A 22765-nucleotide genomic window follows, 5' to 3' on the forward strand; every position below is an offset into this window, starting at 1 on the left:
TTGTAATTATTTTAATTGTAACAAGTTAGGGAAACTATACAAGTATGGACCCCGTCTGTACCGGCGCTCGCCGACATACGTACGGCACCCCTTAGCGCTTTCCAGTCAGTTTTACAAAAATAAACACTCCAAAAAGGCAGAGCACGCCCGCCAGCTAACACCAACACAGACGAAGTCCCTGAAGTGGGGTTTTTTTTTTCTCTCTCTCTCGTCTGGCTTTACAAAGATTAGCCAATGTCAAGTTTGTAGTAATTCGTAACAAGTTAATTAAACTATGCAAGTATAGACCCCCGTCTGTGCCGGTGCTTGCCGACATACGCACGGCACCCCCTTAGAGCGCTTTCCAGTCAGTTTTAACAAAAAAAAAAATACACCAAAAAGGCAGAGCACGCCTGCCAGCTAACTAGGGGTTTGACAAGAAAAGTGACGTGACAATGATATGCCAATGATATAGCGCATGACCACAGATTTAAAAAAATCGGTATGTAATAGTTTTTTTTTTAATTGTTGGGTTCTAGACTCTGGAGCATAGACGATAGAATAGCATTAATATTTGAGCTTTTTCTAAAAATTATTTTTTCAATGCTGCCAACTTATCTAATGCCAATCTCAGACTAAGTATATGATCGAAGATGCCAATGCAATGCAATGCATGCAATGCAATCTATGAATGCAATGCGTATAAGGCATTCTGTATTGTCATTTGTATTCTATTCTATTATGATTCTATTCTACTGTTTGCTCATGACAAAGACCGTATGACACAGTTTGCTGTCATGCAAACTACACAGTACACTAGGTACCTACACTACTCAGTAGTACTCTCTAAATTATTTTGAACAAGACAAGATGGTATTCCGGATTTCGGCTCTATAGCCTCTAGCCTCTGTGCATCCTCTGTGCACATCCTGTGCATAAATCGGCAAATAGAAAAACCGATAAATAATTTAGAGAAGGCACATCACTACAGTGAATGTGAAAGAATAATAAAATGGTGTACATTCGTCCATCAAAACCGGGCCACACATTCGAAGCCAGAAATTAAATTAGATATCCACCATTTTGTTTATTTTTGCGAAAATAAGTTTTAAGTCGAATACGAAAGTGAAATTTTGTACTTCGCCGTTATATCACGTCAATTATGTACTTCTGGCAATGATTATAAGATTATGAACATGCCATTAGTGTACACTGCTATCGAACCCTTGTGTTGAAAATTGCAGACATCGGCCGCGCCGCTAGTAAACACTCTTTGAAAATTAACACCTTGCCCTCCAACAAAACTAAGAACCCGGGTGCGCAGGGTGCTCGAGTCGATGAAAAGGTTCCGTTGAATTTCGTTCAGCGAATATTTAACAAGTGCAAAGGGAGCAATCCCGTGCCGTTAAAGGTAGGTGCAGTGCAATAGTCGGGTGTTAGGGCTTGTGCAATTAGTCATTTGTTAAAGTGAAACATTTATTTAGGAAATTTCTAAGAGTTGTGGGCGACAGTCCCCGGTGGCGCGCCCGGATAACATGAATCACACGCCTGCACCTGACAGGCAGCAGCACGACCCCAATGTAAACCAAGTCGAGGAGATGGAAACGCAGGAAGGTGAGTTCGCCACAGTTCTAATTATTATAGTCGTTCTTTATGCCAAAAATTCTACTTGATTATAGTCTACTTTTTTTTAGATTCAAGTTCTACACTGTAACCTATGTGTTTTTACGTTCATTGACACGAAACCAGTCGTAATTGATAAATTTGTTATGACATCGTGACATCAGGTGTTTTGTATCTTTTGTGCATAATTTCTTCAGTATATTCTTTTGGCATTTTTATACTTAACCTCAATTTTTGTGAAGTGACAATAGTTTTTTCATTGTCAGGTTCAGTTCTACATTAATTAACCGATTCATGAAGTAAGGCACCACCTAAGTAAATGTGTAAAGTGAAATTCATACCTTTGTTGGGAAAGTGCAAGTTGTCAAAATCTATATTTAGAATGCTTTGTTTTAGCATTTACTAATGTTTTATACCATCAGATAAGCTAAGCTTAATCCTGTCTATTCTGAATAGTTCAGTAAAAGTTAATGTTTGAAGTATAGATTTTATTACAATAATAATAATTAATTGTTATGGCATCAAAATGATGATGATGATAATTAGTATTGATTTGAAATCCAAATATTCATCTTTAATTCTAAACAAACCACTTGTAGTTATGAAACTTTACTAGATGAGAATCACAATATTGATATTACTTAATATTCTGGAGGATTTTGGTCAAAGTATAGTAGCACTTGTGTGTCACATGTAACAAGTTTTGAGATCTTTAAACCAGTTTATGTATGCTTCAGTTAATAAGAACATAATGTACTTATTATGTTTCTGAAGAAGCTTGTAGCTTTCAGTGGCTTTGGAATTACTATGTCCCCACTTTCTGTATATTTTGCAGTCTATATATGAATATTTAGCTCTTTACAAAATTATTTCAACCTATTGAAAAACGAAGGATACTAATTATTATTTTGTGAATACAACTTTTTATATCCAAAAATATAACTAAATAAGTAGTATTATCTACATTAGCGTCCTACATGTACAAGGAACATAAATACTTAATAATATAAAAAAAGAGTTCCTGCTAGGAGTTGCGCTTGTCATTATCAGGTTTCCAAAGAGGGTTTTTTTCTGTGTACATGTATACTGATTTTTCTGACATTTCTGGAGCAATTTTTATGATCTTTTATTATTAGAGACAGTTTGTGAGATGTTCCCATCAAAATTTCTGGATTCAGTTCTGATATAGCAGCGATTCACCTGGGATTACCTTTCAGTAAATCTATACATTATTATACATTGGCATAGCCAAAACTGCTAGGGTTGGAAACACAATATATAAGTTCCTTTTATGATGTACAGAGGCACTCTCTAAGATTTTTTTTGGTATTTTCATTCCATGTGGGTGAAAATATGTTATTTTTTGAAGTATATTCATGAAAATTGGTATTTAGACTTTTTGGTTAAGAATGAAGAAATAACTATGTGTTCTGTAATTTTTGAATTCCACCCCCACGGTGGTTCAATAGGAAATGAAAGGTTATGTGTGACTTGAGAGTACAACATTTATGAATTATTATCTATCAAAATTGGTTGTTGAGCTTTTGGTTAAAAATGAAGAAATATTATGTCTTTCAGAAAAATGTCAAAAGAGATTGTATATTTTATTGGTTGTCAAATTATTATCAGAATATTTCAAAATTATTAAAACTGTCAACAATGGATGAATTATTTTCGCTGTAGGATGCCTGTAGGTTGTATCAATTGATTTTATTGCATTATATAAAATTGGAACCATCTAAGGATAAAAGTAAGATTTTGTGTAAATTTGGACACAGCACATAGTCATGACAAGCATTATTATGTGTGTGTTAGTTTGCATATTAAGTAGTGATTGTTTATTTTAGTGGAAACTGTAGACACAGCTACAGACAAGATTTGGGTTGAAGATCTAATGAAGGGACCTAATGGTGGTGTTGTTATGAATGATGTAATGAAAAACCAGGAGACCTCATCATCTGACATGCCTGTAAGTTTATTGATTCTAATGAAGATGGGAAAGATGGCATGTATCACCAGGTTAAGCTAATGATAAATGAAACATTCTAATTAAGAAGTATTTAAGTGCATTATTTATGTAAGACAAGATGTGTCAGACTTTTGATAAGGAATTTACTCCAAATAGTGTACAGTGGTTACAAATAGGAATCATATTATTTTGTTAAATCTTTCGACTGATTGTATTATCTTTATCTTAAGCTGAGAAAAAAAAAACATGTTCTTAAAGAAAGATACAGTAATGAGTAGAGATCAAGGTAGCTTGAAGGTGCAGTTTTGGCTTTTTATTGAGCTGGTTTAATTTTAAACTCAAAAATGTTTTTTATATTGATATTTATTAAAGGTCTCAGGGACTTTATTTTTAAATGATTGTGCAGCTGGCATGCTTGGATGCCGAAATGGAGGATGACGAAGCACGTTCGGAAGCAACCTTCCGGTTCACAGTACATAACTTCAGAAGCCTCAAGGACTCTGTACTATCACCACCATGCTACGTCCGGAATCTGCCATGGAAGATCATGGTTATGCCTCGACAAGCCCCATCACCTGATCGCCAGCAACAGAAGTCTTTGGGCTTCTTCCTTCAGTGTAATGGAGAGAGTGAATCGTCAAGCTGGTCCTGCTATGCAATGGCTGAGCTTAGGCTCATCTCTCACAAACCAGAGACTGAACCATTTTATAGAAAGATTCAGCATTTGTTTTATAGGTGGGTATTTGTTCATTTTAATTTAAGCTTGATTTATCAGATTAAGGTACGATTTTTCAATCCACAAATAACTTTTATCTGAGGAATAAATTTGAGGGTTTGATAGTTTTTCTTTAATTTGACAATTGAAAAATTTGCTCTAACTCCACTTGGTTTGAGCTACAATTATTGATGTTCATAATTATTATTCAACTAACTTACCCAGAGACATTTTGAATGATTTTTGCCTGCTTATTTATTTTTATTATTTAAGTGCTAAGAATTGTAGTTACATACTTGTAGTAATAAATGGACATTGGCTAAGAGATTTCTTCCTGGTACTGTTTATGATTAAACAATTATTATATAACATTTTTACAGCAAGGAGAATGATTGGGGTTTCTCTCACTTCATGTCATGGTCAGATGTGTTGGACAGTGAGAAGGGTTACATCAAGGACGATGCGATCACCCTTGAGGTGCACGTCACCGCGGAGGCTCCGCACGGTGTCTCCTGGGACTCGAAGAAGCACACAGGCTATGTTGGTAAGTGTATTACAGCAAGGAGAACGATTGGGGTTCCTCTCACTTCATGTTGTGGTCCAACGTGTTGGACGGTGAGAAGGGATTATGAACAACACAATGTCGACTTTCATCTCATTTTACTGCCACAGCTTACAGTGGCTTACACCTACTACAAGAGTTATGAAAAAATATTCAAAATCAATATATATACTTTGAAAATAGCAATCATCTTATCTAAGTAGGTGTACCTTCTTAATTATTGTACTTAAGAAACCCACTTAGTAATATTAATAATTTGTAAGGAGCAGAAAGTACTGTTTAAAATAGCTCACTACTTAATGTTTATTTTTGGCTCTCAATAAAATTATTTTGCCCATCCTTAATTTGGAAACTCAATAATACTGACAACGATATGTTACTTACTCAAACCTTGAAGAATCTGTATCAGCATTATACACTATTTTTATATTTATCTAAAAAAGAGTTAATTCTTCGTTTAAACTGACATAACTGACCTGAAAAAAGGATTCACATTTTTCCTTTATTTAATTTCAGGTTTGAAAAACCAAGGCGCAACCTGTTATATGAATTCTTTGTTACAAACTTTGTACTTTACAAATCAATTGAGAAAGGCAGTTTACAAAATGCCCACGGAATCTGATGACTCGACAAGGTAAATCTAGTTCAAAAAAAGACTACTCTAGTTTCTGTCCTGAATAGATCTTGCTATAATAATATTTTTAAACAAAGCCGCAAAAGTAATGTTTTTAGTTGATTTCAATGTGGTTTTTACCATCATTCACAAAAAAAAATCAAGTTCATTGAAAGTTTGTTATAGCTTTTGAGATTATGCCTTTATGTCTAGGTCCGTCGCCTTAGCACTGCAACGCGTGTTCTACGAATTGCAGTTCTCGGATAAACCTGTAGGCACTAAGAAACTTACAAAGAGTTTTGGATGGGAGACCCTGGACTCCTTTATGCAGCATGATGTACAAGAATTTTTGAGGGTAAGTTATACATACAATGTGTATAATCTGTGTGAATTTTGTTTTGCAGTGTATCACACTAATATTATAAAGGCGAAAGTTTGTGTGTGTGTGTGTGTTTGTGTGTGTATGTTTGTTACTCCTTCACTTTTGATTTGATTTGGCTGAAATTTGGAATGGAGATAGATAATATCCTGGATTAGAACATAGGCTACTTTTTATCCCGGAAAATCAAAGAGTTCCCACGGGATTTTGAAAAACCTAAATCCACTCCAATCCGGGTATCTTTAAAACAAGAGTGAATAGGCACCTTCTAGGTTAACGCGTCCCATCTTAGACCACATCATCACTTTCCATCAGGTGTGATTGTGGTCAAGCGCTTACCTATAGTGAATAAAAGAAAAAAAAAATCCACGCGGGCGAAGTCGCGGGCATCGGCTAGTTAAAAATAAGTACATAAGGATGCTCAAATTTCAATTTTTTTTCTATTTTCAGGTACTTCTGGATAAGTTGGAAAGTAAGATGAAAGGGACCTGTGTTGAAGGAACAGTACCAAGGTTGTTTGAAGGCAAAATGACTTCATACATCAAATGCAAGAATGTCAATGTCTCCAGCACCCGGGTTGAAACCTTCTATGACATACAACTTAATATAAAGGGAAAGAAAAATAGTATGTATTACAAATTATAATAATATCTAATCTTAACAATCACTAATATTTAGTTCTACCAAATTATTAGTTCATTTAACTTTGCCTTTCCAAGATTTAATTTTTATAGCTAAGGTGTGTGTGCACTTAATGGCAGTCTAATGTGAAAAGTTTGTATGATTGTTTGAAAATTTTGGTGGGGTTTGCCATAAAGTAAGTGGTGGCTACCAAATAAAAGCAGAACTATGATAAGGACATCGTAATATTATGTATGCCACACTCTATTAATCACATACACATATAAATGATTCCACTTCTATTATTATTATTAGTTATGATATCCAAATCAATAACCACAAGAACTGAATATTTAATAGTACCTTCCAGGTACAGAAGAATTATTTTTGTTTGTTTTAAACCCTTTATTGCACATAAAAAGGCTGGCAATCATCGATGTATATGGATTAGCCTTTCCCATACAATTCCGTCCGCAAAAATACGGTTGAATCTTACGTCATCGTCATTGACAAAGTCAAGAGACTTTTGCAATTTCTCTTGACTTTTTGAGCGCGTTTTTTATCTTCAAAGGGCCCATCCATATACATCGATGCTGGCAATGCATCAACGTTTCCTCTGGTGCTGAAAATTGCTGGTGCGTTCATGGGCGGCGATAATCACTTAAGATCAGGTGACCCGCCTGCTCGTTTGCTCGCTGTTTTAAATTAAAAAAATAGAATGTATATTCTACAAGGACATTTAAATAAATAGCGGGTCTTGTTACATCGCAGTTACGCGATACATGCTGCAGCCTAAAATTTAGTAAACACCTCTCTTTCTCCCTCTATCTCTCTCTCTTATAAGAAAAAAGAGTTACGCGAGTCCTGAAAGGAGCACGTAGCTGTAGATATATTATTTCTTGGGTCACGCGACTAAGTGATCCTGGCCTAACTAAACTTCGTCGTTTGAATCTTGTGTTTCATTTCAGTTGACGAGTCATTCAAAGACTACATCAGCACGGAGACGCTTGACGGCGAGAACAAATACGACGCGGGCGAGCACGGCCTGCAGGAGGCCGAAAAGGGAGTCATCTTCGCGTCATTCCCGCCAGTGCTGCATTTGCACCTCATGCGCTTCCAGTATGATCCTATCACAGATAGCTCCGTCAAATTTAACGATAGGTAAGTTTTAATGGTCTATTATAAATAAGATTATATTTCAGACCCACATGTGTTTATAGAAATAGGTCCATATACAAAGTTAGTGTGTTAGTAACAATCTTTCCTTGTAATTATGTTAGTAATGTTAGTACAAAGTAAGTAAAGTGGTCTACCGTGGCCACTCTAAACACTAATTGATCTATTTTTGTCCGCGGGCAATAGTCCCTCGTCTACGCAGGCCGCTACTATTAGCGCTATTTGTCTGGTGGGAGACTTCGGCCGCGTTCTAGCTCCCACCCTACCGGAAAAGTCGTGCCGCCGAGCGATTTAGCGTTCCGGTACGATGCCGTGTAGAAACCTAAAAAGTGTGGGTTTAATAAAAACTGCTATTCCTCTTCCAAGTTAGCCCGCTTTCATCTTAGACTCATCATCACTTACCACCACGTGCGATTGCAGTAAAGGGCTAACTTGTATCTGTATTAAAAAAATATATTTGTATAGGTTTGAGTTCTACGAGCACATAAACCTAGACGCGTACCTGCAAGAGAAGCCGGAGACGCCGGCTGACTACACGCTGCACGCCGTGCTGGTGCACTCGGGCGACAACCACGGAGGACACTATGTCGTGTTCATCAACCCCAAGGGCGACGGCAAGGTATGCTTTTTTTTATGAAGGGAAAGTCTCCTTGAGTTAACACTTCATATGCGCTTCTCCATACAAACGTATTACGCGGATTTTTCTATTACTTGTTGTCTTAAATCTAAAACTAAGCCAATTATCGATTTGTCTCTTCATAATAACAATAAATATAATAAAAAATGTATAGTTTATTTTGAAAGTTATAACCCTTGAAAAATCTCTACTTTAGAACAAGTTCAAGGCACATTCGTGCATAAATAAACTTTAAAAAACTAAAAAATTGGAAAATTAACAACTTCATGTCACACTTCGTTTTTGTCTAAAAATCTTGTATCTCAAGCAAAAAACATTCGCTCGTCCTTTCTCGGGGTAAGATGTGGTTAGAGGGGAAGGGTGACACAAACAGATACCGCACTATTTTAGGCTCCACCCACCATCGGGCTATCGCTTCCATGTACCGGGCTCTTAACTTACTTAAATATATTAATCTTTGTACAGTGGTGTAAGTTCGACGACGACGTGGTGTCGCGCTGCACGAAGCAGGAGGCCATCGAGTATAACTACGGCGGCCACGACGAGGACATGGCCCTGACCGTGCGCCACTGCACCAACGCGTACATGTTGGTCTATATCAGGTTAGACCCTTCCTATTTAACAAGTGTAAATTAAAAAATTATAACACACATCAAGGCGAGGGATTTTTAATTGTATTTGTTCCAAAATGTCCGAGCACCAGAGCTGTCCATTTAGGATTTAGTGCAATACACATAGGTCAAGTTTATACCTACGATCAACCAGACTGTCGATCTGACTGTGTTGATCGAGAGTGTTCTTAGCTATAATCCAAGAAAATCGGTTCAGCCGTTTGAAAGTTATTCGCTCTTTTCTAGTAACTGAACCTTCACCTGTCGGGGGTGTTATAAATTTTAATTTTTTTTATAATCAGGCACAAGCCTGATGCTTAGCTGGAGAGGAAAGGGGAATATTAGTCATTTAACATGGCTAATATTAAAAAAACAAAAAAATCACACTTGTCCTTTCAGATTTTGTTTGTGACTATAAATAAGTCGGTCAGAAACAAGACATACTTTATTTCAGACTATATTATAACCTTGACACTGATTTATTATAACACATGCTGGGCAATCGGGTAGTTTGCGAACAAAAACTTAAGATGAACTTTGCAGGGACTCTCAGCTGAAGACTGTGTTACAAGAAGTAACTCAAGCAGACATACCAACGGAACTCAGCGAGCGGCTTGCAGAGGAAAAGAGAATCGAAACTGTATGTTGTAATATTAGAATAAACGCTTAAATAATATTTTGAAGGCAGATTAAACTTTCATAATATATTTATTTGAGACTTATTTAGATTGCTCTGTTTTTTCAATTATTTTTTTACTTTGTGTAGAAGAAACTGATATAGGATAATTAAAAACACTAATGTTATTAAGTAGTAGTTGGACTTAACCACTTTTTGATGATGTAATCAATGATAAATTAATTTATGAAAGAAGTTATCTTCCTAAAATACAAAATTTAACCTACATAACGTTACTTTGTGGGAAACACCAGTTACTACTCAATCATTTCTTAAATGCGGACTAATAATGTGGCTAATTCTGCTGTACATATCTTTAAACTAAACTAACATGATAGATTTAAGTATATTTCTATCTCTGTCATAATGCTCTTTATAGAAAAGGATAGCACTAGATTTAGACCTATCAATTTAGTTAAGAGATTGTGTACAACAGAATTAGCCACAATGACTGTCTGATATAATATCAGACAGTCATTGTTATATCAGACAGACATAATATCAGACAGATAGTTAAAATCACTATGCCTAGAATCTTAATAAATCCACAAAATGGCGTATCGTGGTGGCGTATTGATTTAATAAATTAACTTTTAACAGATACGTCGCAAGGAGCGCAACGAGGCGCATCTCTACATGAACGTCAACGTAGTTCTCGAGGAGGCATTCGACGGTCATCAAGGCAACGACCTATATGACCCGGAGCGCGCGCACTACCGTGTGTTCCGCGTCCGCAAACAAGCCACTGTCACGGAGCTTATGGAGATGTTGGCTGAGAACTTCCGGTATCCGCAGAAGCATTTACGCCCTTGGCCGTTCAGTGCGCGCTCTAATCAAGTAAGCCATAAAATGTATCGGTTTAGCAGAACATAGTTCTACTTTTTTTTTTGTGATGCTGAGTGGCAACGTAGTCCTCGAGGAGGCCCATTCGAGGGTCATAATAGCAATGACCAATATGATCCGGAGCGCGCGCACTACCGCGTGTTCCGCGTCCGCAAACAAGCCACTGTCACAGAGCTTATGGAGATGTTGGCTGAGAACTTCCGGTATCCGCAGAAGCATTTACGCCCTTGGCCGTTCAGTGCGCGCTCTAATCAAGTAAGCCATAAAATGTATCGGTTTAGCAGAACATAGTTCTACTTTTTTTTTGTGATGCTGAGTGGCAACGTAGTCCTCGAGGAGGCCCATTCGAGGGTCATAATAGCAATGACCAATATGATCCGGAGCGCGCGCACTACCGTGTGTTCCGCGTCCGCAAACAAGCCACTATCACAGAGCTTATGGAGATGTTGGCCGAGAACTTCCGGTATCCGCAGAAGCATTTACGCCCTTGGCCGTTCAGTGCGCGCTCTAATCAAGTAAGCTATGCAATGTATCAATTTATCAGAACATTAGTTATGGGATTTCTTTATGATGCTGAGTGGCAACGTAGTCCTCGAGGAGGCATTCGACGGTCATCAAGGCAACGACGTATATGACCTGGAGCGCGCACACTACCGCGTGTTTGTTATGCCTACGTAAACCATTTCAGTCGGTCAATTATAGGTATGCATCAGATGTCAATAAAAAAATATCCTATAAATTGCCACTGGTAGTATTTTCAATTAATTCACGATAAAACAACAACTTACAGCTACAAATTATAGCAAATTATAGCTACATAATATTACTTATGGTGTGTTGAAATTTTCTCTGAAAATCAAATTCTTTGCAGACTTGTCGACCAACTTGTCTGGACTTCATGAATGACCAGAATAAGACAATAGCAGACATATCAGAAAACATGAACCCCTGGAACATATTCCTAGAGATGTTACCCCCAGACTCCGGCTTCAGTACACTACCGCCATTTGACAAGGAAAATGACGTGGTTCTGTTCTTCAAGTTCTACGATCCCAAACAGAAGCGCATACACTATTGTGGGCACCACTATCTGCCCATAGCCAGCAAGCCGGCCGACCTCATACCAATACTCAACAAACGTGCTGGTAAGAATAGAATAGAATAGAATAGATTTTTATTCAAATAAACTTTTACAAGTGCTTTAGAATCGTCAAATAATTTACCACTGGTTCGGAATGCCGTTCCTACCGAGAAGAACCAGCAAGAAACTCGGCGGTTGCTCTTTTCAATTGTTCAATTTACAATAATATTCTAAGAATTTTCTATGCCTTAATGTGTTGTGACTCATTGAACAAATGCTGTTTTTGCAGCTATAATCTACGTGTTCTGGTATTTAAGACATGACTCAGGTCACTTCAGGGCGACCTCAGAGCAGTTTCTAAGACATGTGGCAGGGGCAAATTTTCTCTAAACATCTACGACTTACCAGGCTGAATGGACTACGACCTTTGCCTTTCCTGAAGAGGATAAATTGTACTCTCTTTCTAAAATTTTCCCTTGTTCTATTAGGCTTCCCGCCCGACACGCCTCTAGTTCTGTACGAAGAGATCAAGCCGGACTTCGTGGAAAAGATCAATAACTATAATGATCCTCTCGAAAAGGTATTATTTATCAGTTTTACTCTGGCAAACTTTTCACTAGTTTTAATTAGTTCTAAGTATTTACTTTATACAAGAAAATTAAAAACATTTTCGAGTAACAACCTTACAAATTAATTCAGTAAAAATTATACCAGCATTATTTTGTTGATTTAAATTAGTGATTGAGTAGAGTAATAAGTTATCCAGCTTTAGGTACCAACTTGCATTATGTGAATTGTTTGCTTAGCGATATATATTTAGTAATCAATCAGAAGTACTAAAGTGCCAAAAGAATGAAGACTTTATTTGTTTCTAATAAAGTTTACTTCTCATTGGCTACATCTTTACATCAGCTTATGTTAATTATTTTTAGAATAAACTGTTTTAGCATGCAAATATTGACGCCTAAGGTATGGTACATATACTGGTATACCATTAAATTAGTTCTAATGGTTCTGAAGACTGAATGAGTTTTTACAAGACTTATTACAAAATATTAAGTATACTGTTTCTGTCTCGCAAAACGCAAAACCAACTTAAATATCTTAGTATTCGATCTGTTTTTAACTGAAATCAATTTTAGAACCTTAATCCCTTATTTTCTGAAATCGACTATTCCTGTTCCACATAAAAATGTCTATCTCACTCTTTTCATGTAAGTGTGAGTATAGTAATAGGGGGCTGTCGCCCTTCGAATTGAGCCCTGTACACGTGGCCAGGTGTAATGGACGGCGACATTATTTCCTACAAAAAAAAAAAATTATGATTACGAGTATCCCCGTAACGATTACAATTGAGACGTGCTGTTTATGTCTCAGTCATACATAACAGCGCGATCAGAGCGATATCCTTGATTTAAATATTGAATAAGTATAATGAAACAATTTGAAACTGGTGCACTGTACTGGTTCTTATACAGGTTCTCATGATTTCTGGTAGCGTATCTTATGTGTATCTCGCTCTGGTCGTGTACGTATGAGTGGGACAGGAAGAGCGGGGGCGGTCGCACGCTGCCGCCGCCCCTCGGGTTGAGTCGTGTGCACGCGGCCAGGTATTGGACGAGCTGATGGACGGCGACATCATCGTGTTCGAGCGGGCCGGCAACCGGCACGAGGAGCTGGAGCTGCCGACGTGCCAGGACTACTTCAAGTACATCTTCTACAAGGTGGAGGTGCAGTTCGTGGACAAGACCGTGCCCAACGATCCCGGGTCAGTGAACAACGTTATACAACCGTAGTATGGACAAGAAACCCTTAGGCTGAGATCTATAGAACAAACTTTGACTTTACTTAGATTTAATATGAGACAAATCTGTCTCGTTCTTGTTCGCTTGAAAAAAAAGGGAACAAGAACTTCAGGTACAACCAAACTAGTATTGTGGCGTGGAATTGTGTGACGATTGACCCTGAATCGAACCTGAGCCTGAACGTCTTCATTAAAAAAAACTACTTTTATTGCCTGCTGTCGTACTACGATGGTGTTTCAGCCAAAATATGTATTTGCGTCTTTTGTGTTATGCATCCTAAAAAGTTGATAAAATTAAACTCATAGGAGACAACAGTTTTTCATGATTTGAAGTCTATAAAATCCTTGACAATGTTTTGCCAGTTTTCATACTAAGTCAGATGGTTGAATTATATGTCTGCCGTAAACTGATATTTTCAGATTTACAATGGAGTTGTCAATGCAAATGCGCTATGATCAAATGGCGCGAGCGGTGGGACAAAGGCTAAATGTGGATCCTTTCTTAATACAGTTCTTCAAATGTCAAAAGTAAGTACAATGCGTTAAAAACCGGCTAAGTGCGGTTGCGACAACTTAATGTCACGCTTTACTTCATCATACTCTCAAATGTCTTTAGGTTGTGTAAAAAAAAACGTTTTCTATTGCCAAAAATAGGCGTAATTCTCACTTTATAGTTTTTGACTAAAAAATCTCTTGAATCTCAAAGAAAATTCATTCACCTGGTCTCTCTCGGGGTGAGATGAGAAAAGGCTGACACGCACAAATAACGTTGTTTGGTCTGTGGAAACAGCACTATTTTAGGTTAGGTACCACTCGCTAACGAGTTATCGCTTCATCGAAGCGGACTCTTAAGGCACCTCTCCACGAGCGAGGGAATCGTAACGAGTCTGACCTATCGTCGGCGATAGTGTCGCCCTGTAGAGATTGGTCTATAAGAGTTGAATCGAATTTGATAGCACGGCCCGACTACGCCGCGATATTCTCATCCCTGGAGATGGCGCCTAACGTGCTATTGAATCGTGTATTTGAAGAGAGAAGTCCCATACAAAAATGGTAAAACCTTGTTTCAGTTACAAAGACACTCCAGGCCTGCCTCTAAGGTACTCGTACGACGGAATACTTAAGGATTTGTTAGTGTACTGTAAACCAAAGTGCCCTAAGAAGTTGTTTTATCAGATTTTATCTATTAAAGTTAACGAATTAGACAACAAGAAGCAATTCAAATGTTTATGGGTAAGTTATCTTTTCAAAATTAATATAATTAGTTTATTTATTTGTGAAGAGAGCTGAATGAGGCACAAGACACGTCAAAACTGGAAAAGTTGCATTTTTCCATACTCAGCCAGTCAAGTTGGCAGTTGTGGTTAAGATACTGGCCTGCAGCTATTTGGGGGTCAGGAGTTAACAAAAACATTAAGATGATGCCTACATGCTGGAGAGGTCTGCATAACGTTCTCAAATATGTGGCCAATTCACACTTTTTTTTATTTGCTCACACTTGGCCAGCGTGGTGGAGTGTGACCAAAACAGTTGTCATTTTGACAGATCATGCATAGTGCCTTTAGATTTATCAATCTGTTCATAGTGGTTCTTAATTGAGGAGTGACGGCAAGAGTGTCTATTTTGCCGCGCGATTGGTTCTTCATTTAATCTTTTGTTTCTCGCGCGATTTGAAAGAACTTTCTATACATAGGCATGTGCTCTCCACTGTCGTTCAACACGTCTTACCGTGTCTTAAATCATCCTTAACTGATGACGTCACACTCATTTTCAGTATATGTATAAAAATGCATTATTAGTACACTTTTGGTGAACCTTTGAATTGCTTTTTTCAGGTGGGTCCGAATTATAAAGAAGACAAAGAATTAATTTTATATCCTAATAAAGGTGGCAAAGTGGCAGATATATTAGAAGAGGCAGCTAAGGTCGTGGAAATGTCACCAGATGGTTCCGGAAGGTATGTCTACCTGCTTTTGTTTAGTTTATAGTATTCAAAGCTCTCTAATTAGGTGAAAATTTTGATTTTCAAGCATCGGAACAATAAAGTAAAATGAACACCAAAAACGCCCTGATTTTAAAGTTGTATGTTCACTATTACCAGTTTATATTTGGGAAAAGTACTGCTTGGAGTGCAGGCTGTGAATGAACTAAAGCTCTAATACAGGACAATTTTACTTGTGATGTTTGGGTACTCAAAATTAATCAGTCATTGAGATGCACCTTCACAGCAAGATTGAATAGACATCTTCATTCAACATCCTCATCATTGCTTTTTATTAAATACTAGCTTTTACCCGCGACTTCGTCGGTAATTTATATCCTGTGTTACTTTTGGATAAAGTAGTTTTCTAATGGCGAAAGAATTCTTAAAATCGGTTCATAAGTTTCATAGTTTATCGATTACAAACTAAATCTTCCCTCTTTATATTAAGTATTGTCGTCAACTCGGAGTAATATTACTGCTGTCTCCAGATTACGAATCGTGGAAGTTTCATGTCACAAAGTATTACCGGGCCCGGAGCCCGAGCTCACGCTGGATCAGGTGACCATCTCTCCACCCCGGCTCTACAGAATAGAGGAGATACCGAGGGATGAGCTCAATCTATCGGTATGTGGAATCATTATTTCAACTAGCTTTTTGGTGTGGCTTTTCTGTGGTCTGATATTCATATTCTAGAAGACCAATTTTGATTAAAATATATAAATATAGAATAACAGACAAATTTTTTGATTGCCTTTTTTCCATCAAGGATAATTTAACGATTACCTTTTTTCTATCAAGGTACCTAGTTATACAATTGAATGAAAAAAGGCAAAGCTTATTTATTAACTTTTTATGTTCAGGAGGACGAAATCCTAGTGCCGTGCGCACACTTCCACAAGCAGGTGTACGCGACGTTTGGCATTCCGTTCTACACGCGCGTCAAGCACCACGAGCCCTTCCAGGCGCTCAAGGATCGCCTTCAGCAGAAGCTCGACATACCAGACAAGGAGTGGGAAAAGGTAGCTTCCTATTTACATATCACTCCTAGTGCCGTGCGCACACTTCCACAAGCAGGTGTACGCGACGTTTGGCATTCCGTTCTACACGCGCGTCAAGCACCACGAGCCCTTCCAGGCGCTCAAGGATCGCCTTCAGCAGAAGCTCGACATACCAGACAAGGAGTGGGAAAAGGTAGCTTCCTATTTACATTTCACTCTCAGGTTGAAACCTATAGAGTGCACTTTGACTTGGCTTAGACTTAAGTTTCAGAGAAAATAAATGATTTATAAATAAAAATATAAGACTGTTTATCAGTTGTTGGTGTGTTAAAAGAGTAATTGTGGTTTACTACCATTACTCTCTTGTTTAAAATTCAATTCCATTTCAATATGAAACATTTGTTCTGTGACAGCAATAAGTGGTTAGCTTAACAAGCGACTACGTGCTGACCGGTCGCTGTTGAAATGTTCTAGTTTACATGAAGAGGTTTATTAAATATGATCTTTCTACCGAACAATATACTTATGATATTATTATTTCTATTTCAGTACAATTTTGCTATCGTGACGAATGGCAGACCTAATTATATAAGCGAAGGAGCGACGATTAACATTATGGACTTCAGGCCAAACAGTAATGCAAGTGAGTATTTATTCACCATGCTAGTAAAACGGGGGTAAAACATAATTATGAATTATTAAACTAAATTCTTTTTCTTATTTTCTCATTTGATACTCTTCTTGTGGTTCCATACTCTTATCACGCATTTTAGCATTTTTAGAAATTAAACTACGACCGCTTCCGATAGCGCAATGGGCACAACTAGACTCCAAAGAATAGCTCCGTGTATCATAGACATGTGACGTTCTGAATATTACAACATAATGTATCGGGCTCAGCGATGAATAAGACAGAAGATAAAAACGTACGAAAGTAGAAGAGGAGAGAGTGTAGCGAGTAGAACACTCTACAAATGTAAACCAAGTGTCTCCTAGTTTTAAGTTTTCACTTTAGAATTACATATTTCTTTCTTACATAATAAAATTTATAATATTTTTAACGTGCACTTGACTCTGTCTTGTATAAATATAAATGAATGTATTGTACAGACTCCAGCCACATCGGAACTCGCCCTAAAATGTAATAAAGATCTGTCCCTTCCAGACGCAACGGGGCGGCCCTGGCTCGGCCTCGAGCACATCAACAAAACGCCGAAGCGCTCGCGCGTCAACTACCTCGAAAAGGCCATCAAGATCTACAACTGAGACACTCCCTGACTTCGCCCCCTGATACACACGACTAGTAAAATACATTTTACTGCATTCGATACGTTAATAAGTTATTTACTAGATTTTTCATCGATCCGCTGACTAATTTATGACGTCATAGGGTAAGAACGCATTATTATTTTTATCAAGAAAATTATATTGCCCAATATCCCAAATAGAATTTTTAGATCCAATCATAATTAACTAAGATAGAAGCATTTGCAATAAGGTGGTGAAAGATTGCACGTCGAATTTTAGAAAGAGATAACTGTCTCGTAGTGTTGTCTCTGTCATTGAGACCGATAAACGTCACACATGAGTGTGAGATACGACGTTCTTCAAAGCCAAAATCTCTTTCTAAAGTTCGATATGCAATCTTCCCTGCCGGGTAACTGGATGGAGATGTGACGTCACCACCATTAGGTGTGAGATTGCGAAGGAGATAATGAGATTTATCCCACTATGTTCCCGTTCTCGCTCGCGCCTTACACATTTTTTTTTTCACAGAAATAATTTAAAAGCAACAGCAAATATAATTAAATCTAATAATCAATAAGTAATTATTATTTTTTTGCTGTTGCTCAAGTCAAAATAAAACCGACAAGGATACCCTATTTATAGTTTATTTTTCCTAATAACTTGATGTTAACAATTTTTTTTCTTTTAACGTATTTAAATGAAATTTTAATGTAAGAGCCGAGTTTAAAAATAATCTTATTTATCTCTAGGCGATTACTAGTGCTCAGTGAATTGTGTATTATTATTTATTAATATGCTTTCATAAAATTGACCCGAATATGAATATGAAATGGAAATCAAGCAATAAAATGCTACCTTAGGTACATGAATTGATTAATATGATTTGTATTAAATTATCTAAAGTAAAGTGGAATGTATAAATGACAAAATATTCACCAATATAATATTAAACGAATTCCTAAGAATATAATATAATTTTTGAATTTCAAACAAAACAATAAATTTATGAATTGATAACTATGTGAGCAAATATGGTTTGTTTATAAATACCTACCTAAAGTTATATAAAGTAAATGATAAAAGTTTCACTAATTTAATTTTTGAATTCTTAACAATTATTGATTTACATGTTATGTATATTTTGAATAAAGCAATGGGGCCTTTTAATTTATTATTTGGTTCTTCCATCCAGATCTATCCAGTATGTATTTGAATTGTTTGCATTTTTTTCAATATGTATAACCAATTTTTAACCAAATAACAAAGTTAATAATTTATAGTACATTGTGATACGAAGGCGGTAAGTAGACTCGCGACGATGGTAAACCCTCGCCTGCGGCTCAGGCTTACAAATGTCAACTCGTTTGTAATAACATGTGCATCATATGATGTTTTTCAATACAGTTTTGAGAAAACAGGTAAGTAAACTCGAGTTCAAAAAAACCAAAAGACTATTTTGTGTGAAATGTATTAGAGAAGCAGGCGTTATTCTGCCATATACAAGGAACCAAAAACTTAATTTGCTATGATCCGCCAAACCAACGAAATCTGTATGGTGCACAGCAGCAGAGTGGTGTTAGAATTTGTGTGGTGCTGTGTACCTATTATGTGATTTCCGCCTCATTCAAAATATCGGGTGGAGTTAATTCCATTTTATTTTCTACCTTATTATTGTTTTAATCCATACTTGAACCCTTTATACTTAAAGTAAAAAAGAAAAACTACAAACTATAATTTAATTAAAATTGCAAAATGGCAATGTTTAATAAAACGCTCCATTTGGAAATTATGTAAATAATAAAACTCCTTGCTAGAAAACTTTTTTTAAATAATTAGTGTGGACTTACCGAATTTTAAAAAATGCAAAAAAAGCACTCGTGTTGTAAACAAATCATGATAACTAGCATTGAAAGTGCATTTTACAGCAAAAAAATCGCACTTGTGTGGTAAACTTAACTTACAAGCCATGTTTACTAGTATTAAAGTGCATTATAATATGAGCAACTGTATTGAAAAATATTTTATTATGTATACTTACCTTAATCATTTAATTTAATTAATATGAAGATAATTTAGTTACACCACCAGATATTCATATTTTTATATAGTACCGTAACAAGACAAAAATCCAGTAAGATATATTTCACTATTTTGTGAAGGAAACTGTATGAAAAAATGTATTTTACTGTCATGGTCCTTTTGAATTAATATACAACAATGATATATGTACATCATAACATCAATATTTAATAGTTTCCTTACTGCTTTGTTCTTTGTGTGTGGCACCATTTATTAATAATATGCCATGCAATAGTCCAGCTAGCAGAAACCATAGTAAATATTATATTTAATTTATCAACTTGCAGCAAACTTGTGTTTTTTTTAATGTCTGTGTCACTTTTGGTTATTATTTATTTAATATTTTCCCTCTAAGAAGTATCCAGTTTAGAACTATTTTCTAACATTTCGATGTGCAAAAAGTTCTGTATTTTTAATTTTATTTTGAGTATATGACTTGTTTACAAAGCAGAAGAAAGCTGTCATGCTGTGGCAAACGTGTACGACTACATTATAATAACATGCTTCTCTTGAATAGATGGAAGGTTTTGGTAATTCGTCAAAAAATCTTTTAAATATTAAAATACATACCCACTGTTAGTAAATCGTTGGTACTCACTCGAAATATATGATGATTCTGTGCCCTTGTGTAACTTTTCAAGTTTAACGTGGTATGTGTGCTTGCGTAAATCTGTAATTTAGGCTGAGATTTAAAGAGAGTGCTTTGAATTTGCTCAGTCTTAAGACAGTTGAAGAAGACACATTTTTGTCCCATAAATCTATCTTGGTCTAACTCCAAGTAAAGTCTGGGCAAAGTCAAAGTACTCTTTACAGGGTTCAGTCTTAAAGTGCGGACGAGCATGACTTGATTTGACATCTCCATAATATAATTTTAGCAGGTTAGATTATGAAATTATTGTTTAACTGGCCTTATTTTTGTATAATATGATTATTTATATGGATTATGCTATTAATATGTATTATTCAACATGAGATTTTGACAATGTTTATCTTAATATAGAATTGCTAAAATTAATTTGGTATTGAAATTATGAATTAAATCCTCAAGTACTGGAAAGCGTGTTATAGTTAATAATAATTGTATGGTATTATTTTGCAGGTACAAATTTATTTATCTTAAAATCTTCGTATTTTCTTTGTATGTTTAAATCCCGATTTTTTTATTATTGATGAAATATTATATTATTGTGATATCAATTTAGAGTGTGTAGTGGCAGTGGTGCTAATTCTGTAATAATATTGTCTCTAATCTTAAAACTAAACCGTTCTAGATTTAGTGCTGTCCTTTTCGTCGAGAGCATCGTGAAAGCGATAGCAATATATTATTTAGACCTGTCATTTCAGTTTAGAGATTGTATACGACCTAATAAATCACCAATGTTTTAGTAATTAATAATTATAAATCATGGTTTAGAGATTTTTTTTTGTTTTTATGCAAGTCAATGTTGAAAATTTCCTTGGCACTTTGTAATATATTTTTACAGTAAAATAATAATTGTAAATCATAAAATGTTTTTTTGCCGAATTACCAAATCATACACGCTGATGTATTGGAAATAGCTGTGACAAATTAAATCTATTATTAAGCACTAGCAACATACATTTACACAGAATGAAACAAGCACCGCAACTTTAATCCTGACAAAAGCCTTCATGTTGGAGCATGTATTTATATACGTTACTATTTAATTTTTTTACCTGCCAGAGAAATGTTACATTATTACTAAGTGATTATTTCGAAATTATGTATATATATGATGATGTAATAAATTAGGAAAAAATACGGTAAGTTTTCGTAAAGATGCCTTAAAGTTTTAAGACATTTTTAGTGATTTGCGATACTAATTTATACCCTTATCATTTTATTTTATGACAAAATTAGTAACTTATTCACATTGTATAAGAGATTGTCTCATGTGGAAGAGTTTTTAGCGCATCATTTTGAGGTGTTTTATGATTTTTACATTCTAACAATGTGTGTCGGTTGCGCTATTTGATTAACAAGGTTTGAGGTATTTTGAGACAAAATAATACATAGTGGCTTAAATAACTTGCCGAACCTAAAATAGGGCAAATGGGATTATAGACTTAGCTGAATACTTATTGATCCATCTAGAACCCCATGTACACAGCTTGTACGCAAACTATTGGGACTCGTTCCAATGTTTGTAATGTTGGATTTTGAATGTTTCTCTGAATATAATCCTATATTTGTTTATTTGGTTTGTTTCAAAGATACACCCCGAAAATTAATTCAAGCGCAATATCAAACAAACTATTTTAACAATAGAATCATACAAAAACAGATACATACATCTACTAGATGTGTATAACGCTCGAGTGCCAGAAGGGTGAAATTTTCAGTAAGTATAAGAAACACCGCAGTCAACTGGCGCACCAACATCGATGCATTATTGAAAAAGCCGGACCAGTGCGAATTGAACTTTCATGGAGAGGGTTTCGTACAATGAATTCATAATAGTTTGTATTTGATAGTTTTATTAGGTTTCCCTGTAATCTATAAGTAAAGAACTATTCTGCGGTTTTTTAGTAAAAGAAAATGAATTTTGATATGCGAGGTCCTTGTTCTTAGAGCATTATAAAACGACCAGTGCTCACGCAATTATGTCAATTTTTTAGTGCTTCACAGATTTATGGGATAAAGTCGAAAATCCCCCAGCGTATCGGGCCGCCTTCTCTTTTCATAGGTAAATAGAGTAGATTTCAAATATTATTTACATGATTGTGTGAGCACTAAATGGTTAATCCTATAATACCATACCTATAGAATAAATAAATAATTATAGAATACCTACCGCAACTGCACCTACCTTAATATATCTCTTGTTATAAGTAATATTTAGCTAACAAGAATTTAACAAACAAGGAGGAACATCCACCATCTCTAAGATCGCAATGCAGTGCTGAAGAAAAAATAATCCTCGTCATCGGCCCGCTCAAAAATTCGGTGAGAAGCAGGCTGTATATATCTGAAAGTGCTTAGTGTTACTTTAAAAGCTCGAACGACGGTAAATCGTAGGATTTTCCAGTAAACTAAGATTCACCAAGTCTTATTGGTAAAAGTCTGATCTGCTCTTGATGGTAAATTGTTGGACTGTTACCAGGTATTCACTCCGTAAATCTAAGGTTTTACTTCAGACAGAAGT

General features: G+C 36.0%; 1 protein-coding gene across 6 annotated transcripts; it reads left to right on the top strand.

The window, feature by feature from the left end:
• The first annotated feature begins 967 nt into the window (after positions 1-967).
• LOC123871921 (ubiquitin carboxyl-terminal hydrolase 7-like) lies at positions 968-21816 on the top strand. 6 transcript variants are annotated; one of them, XM_045915965.1, is made up of 23 exons: positions 968-1390; positions 1464-1593; positions 3450-3571; positions 3978-4306; positions 4667-4830; positions 5365-5482; positions 5675-5816; positions 6291-6465; positions 7430-7622; positions 8103-8256; positions 8740-8876; positions 9429-9525; positions 10162-10398; positions 11276-11549; positions 11974-12065; positions 13033-13253; positions 13710-13817; positions 14360-14522; positions 15125-15246; positions 15762-15897; positions 16134-16292; positions 16821-16914; positions 17422-21816. In XM_045915965.1, the coding sequence occupies exons 2-23, from the start codon at positions 1515-1517 to the stop codon at positions 17535-17537; spliced, it is 3432 nt and encodes a 1143-aa protein (XP_045771921.1). In that variant the 5' UTR covers positions 968-1390; positions 1464-1514; the 3' UTR covers positions 17538-21816. The 6 variants fall into 6 exon arrangements, with proteins under 6 accessions (XP_045771921.1, XP_045771923.1, XP_045771924.1 ...); XM_045915967.1 differs by having other exon boundaries at positions 17437-21816; XM_045915968.1 differs by having other exon boundaries at positions 13096-13253.
• Positions 21817-22765: the final 949 nt, after the last annotated feature.

This window comes from Maniola jurtina, chromosome 14, assembly GCF_905333055.1.
Source record: "Maniola jurtina chromosome 14, ilManJurt1.1, whole genome shotgun sequence".
NCBI classification, from domain to species: Eukaryota; Metazoa; Arthropoda; class Insecta; order Lepidoptera; family Nymphalidae; genus Maniola; species Maniola jurtina.

Coding starts and splice junctions, on each gene's coding strand:
- LOC123871921 (XM_045915965.1), top strand. CDS start 1,515: ATGAATCACACGCCTGCACCTGACAGGCAGCAGCACGACCCCAATGTA. Junction 5,483..5,674: donor GAATCTGATGACTCGACAAG/GTAAATCTAGTT, acceptor CTTTATGTCTAG/GTCCGTCGCCTTAGCACTGC. Junction 13,254..13,709: donor ACCGTGCCCAACGATCCCGG/GTCAGTGAACAA, acceptor TGATATTTTCAG/ATTTACAATGGAGTTGTCAA.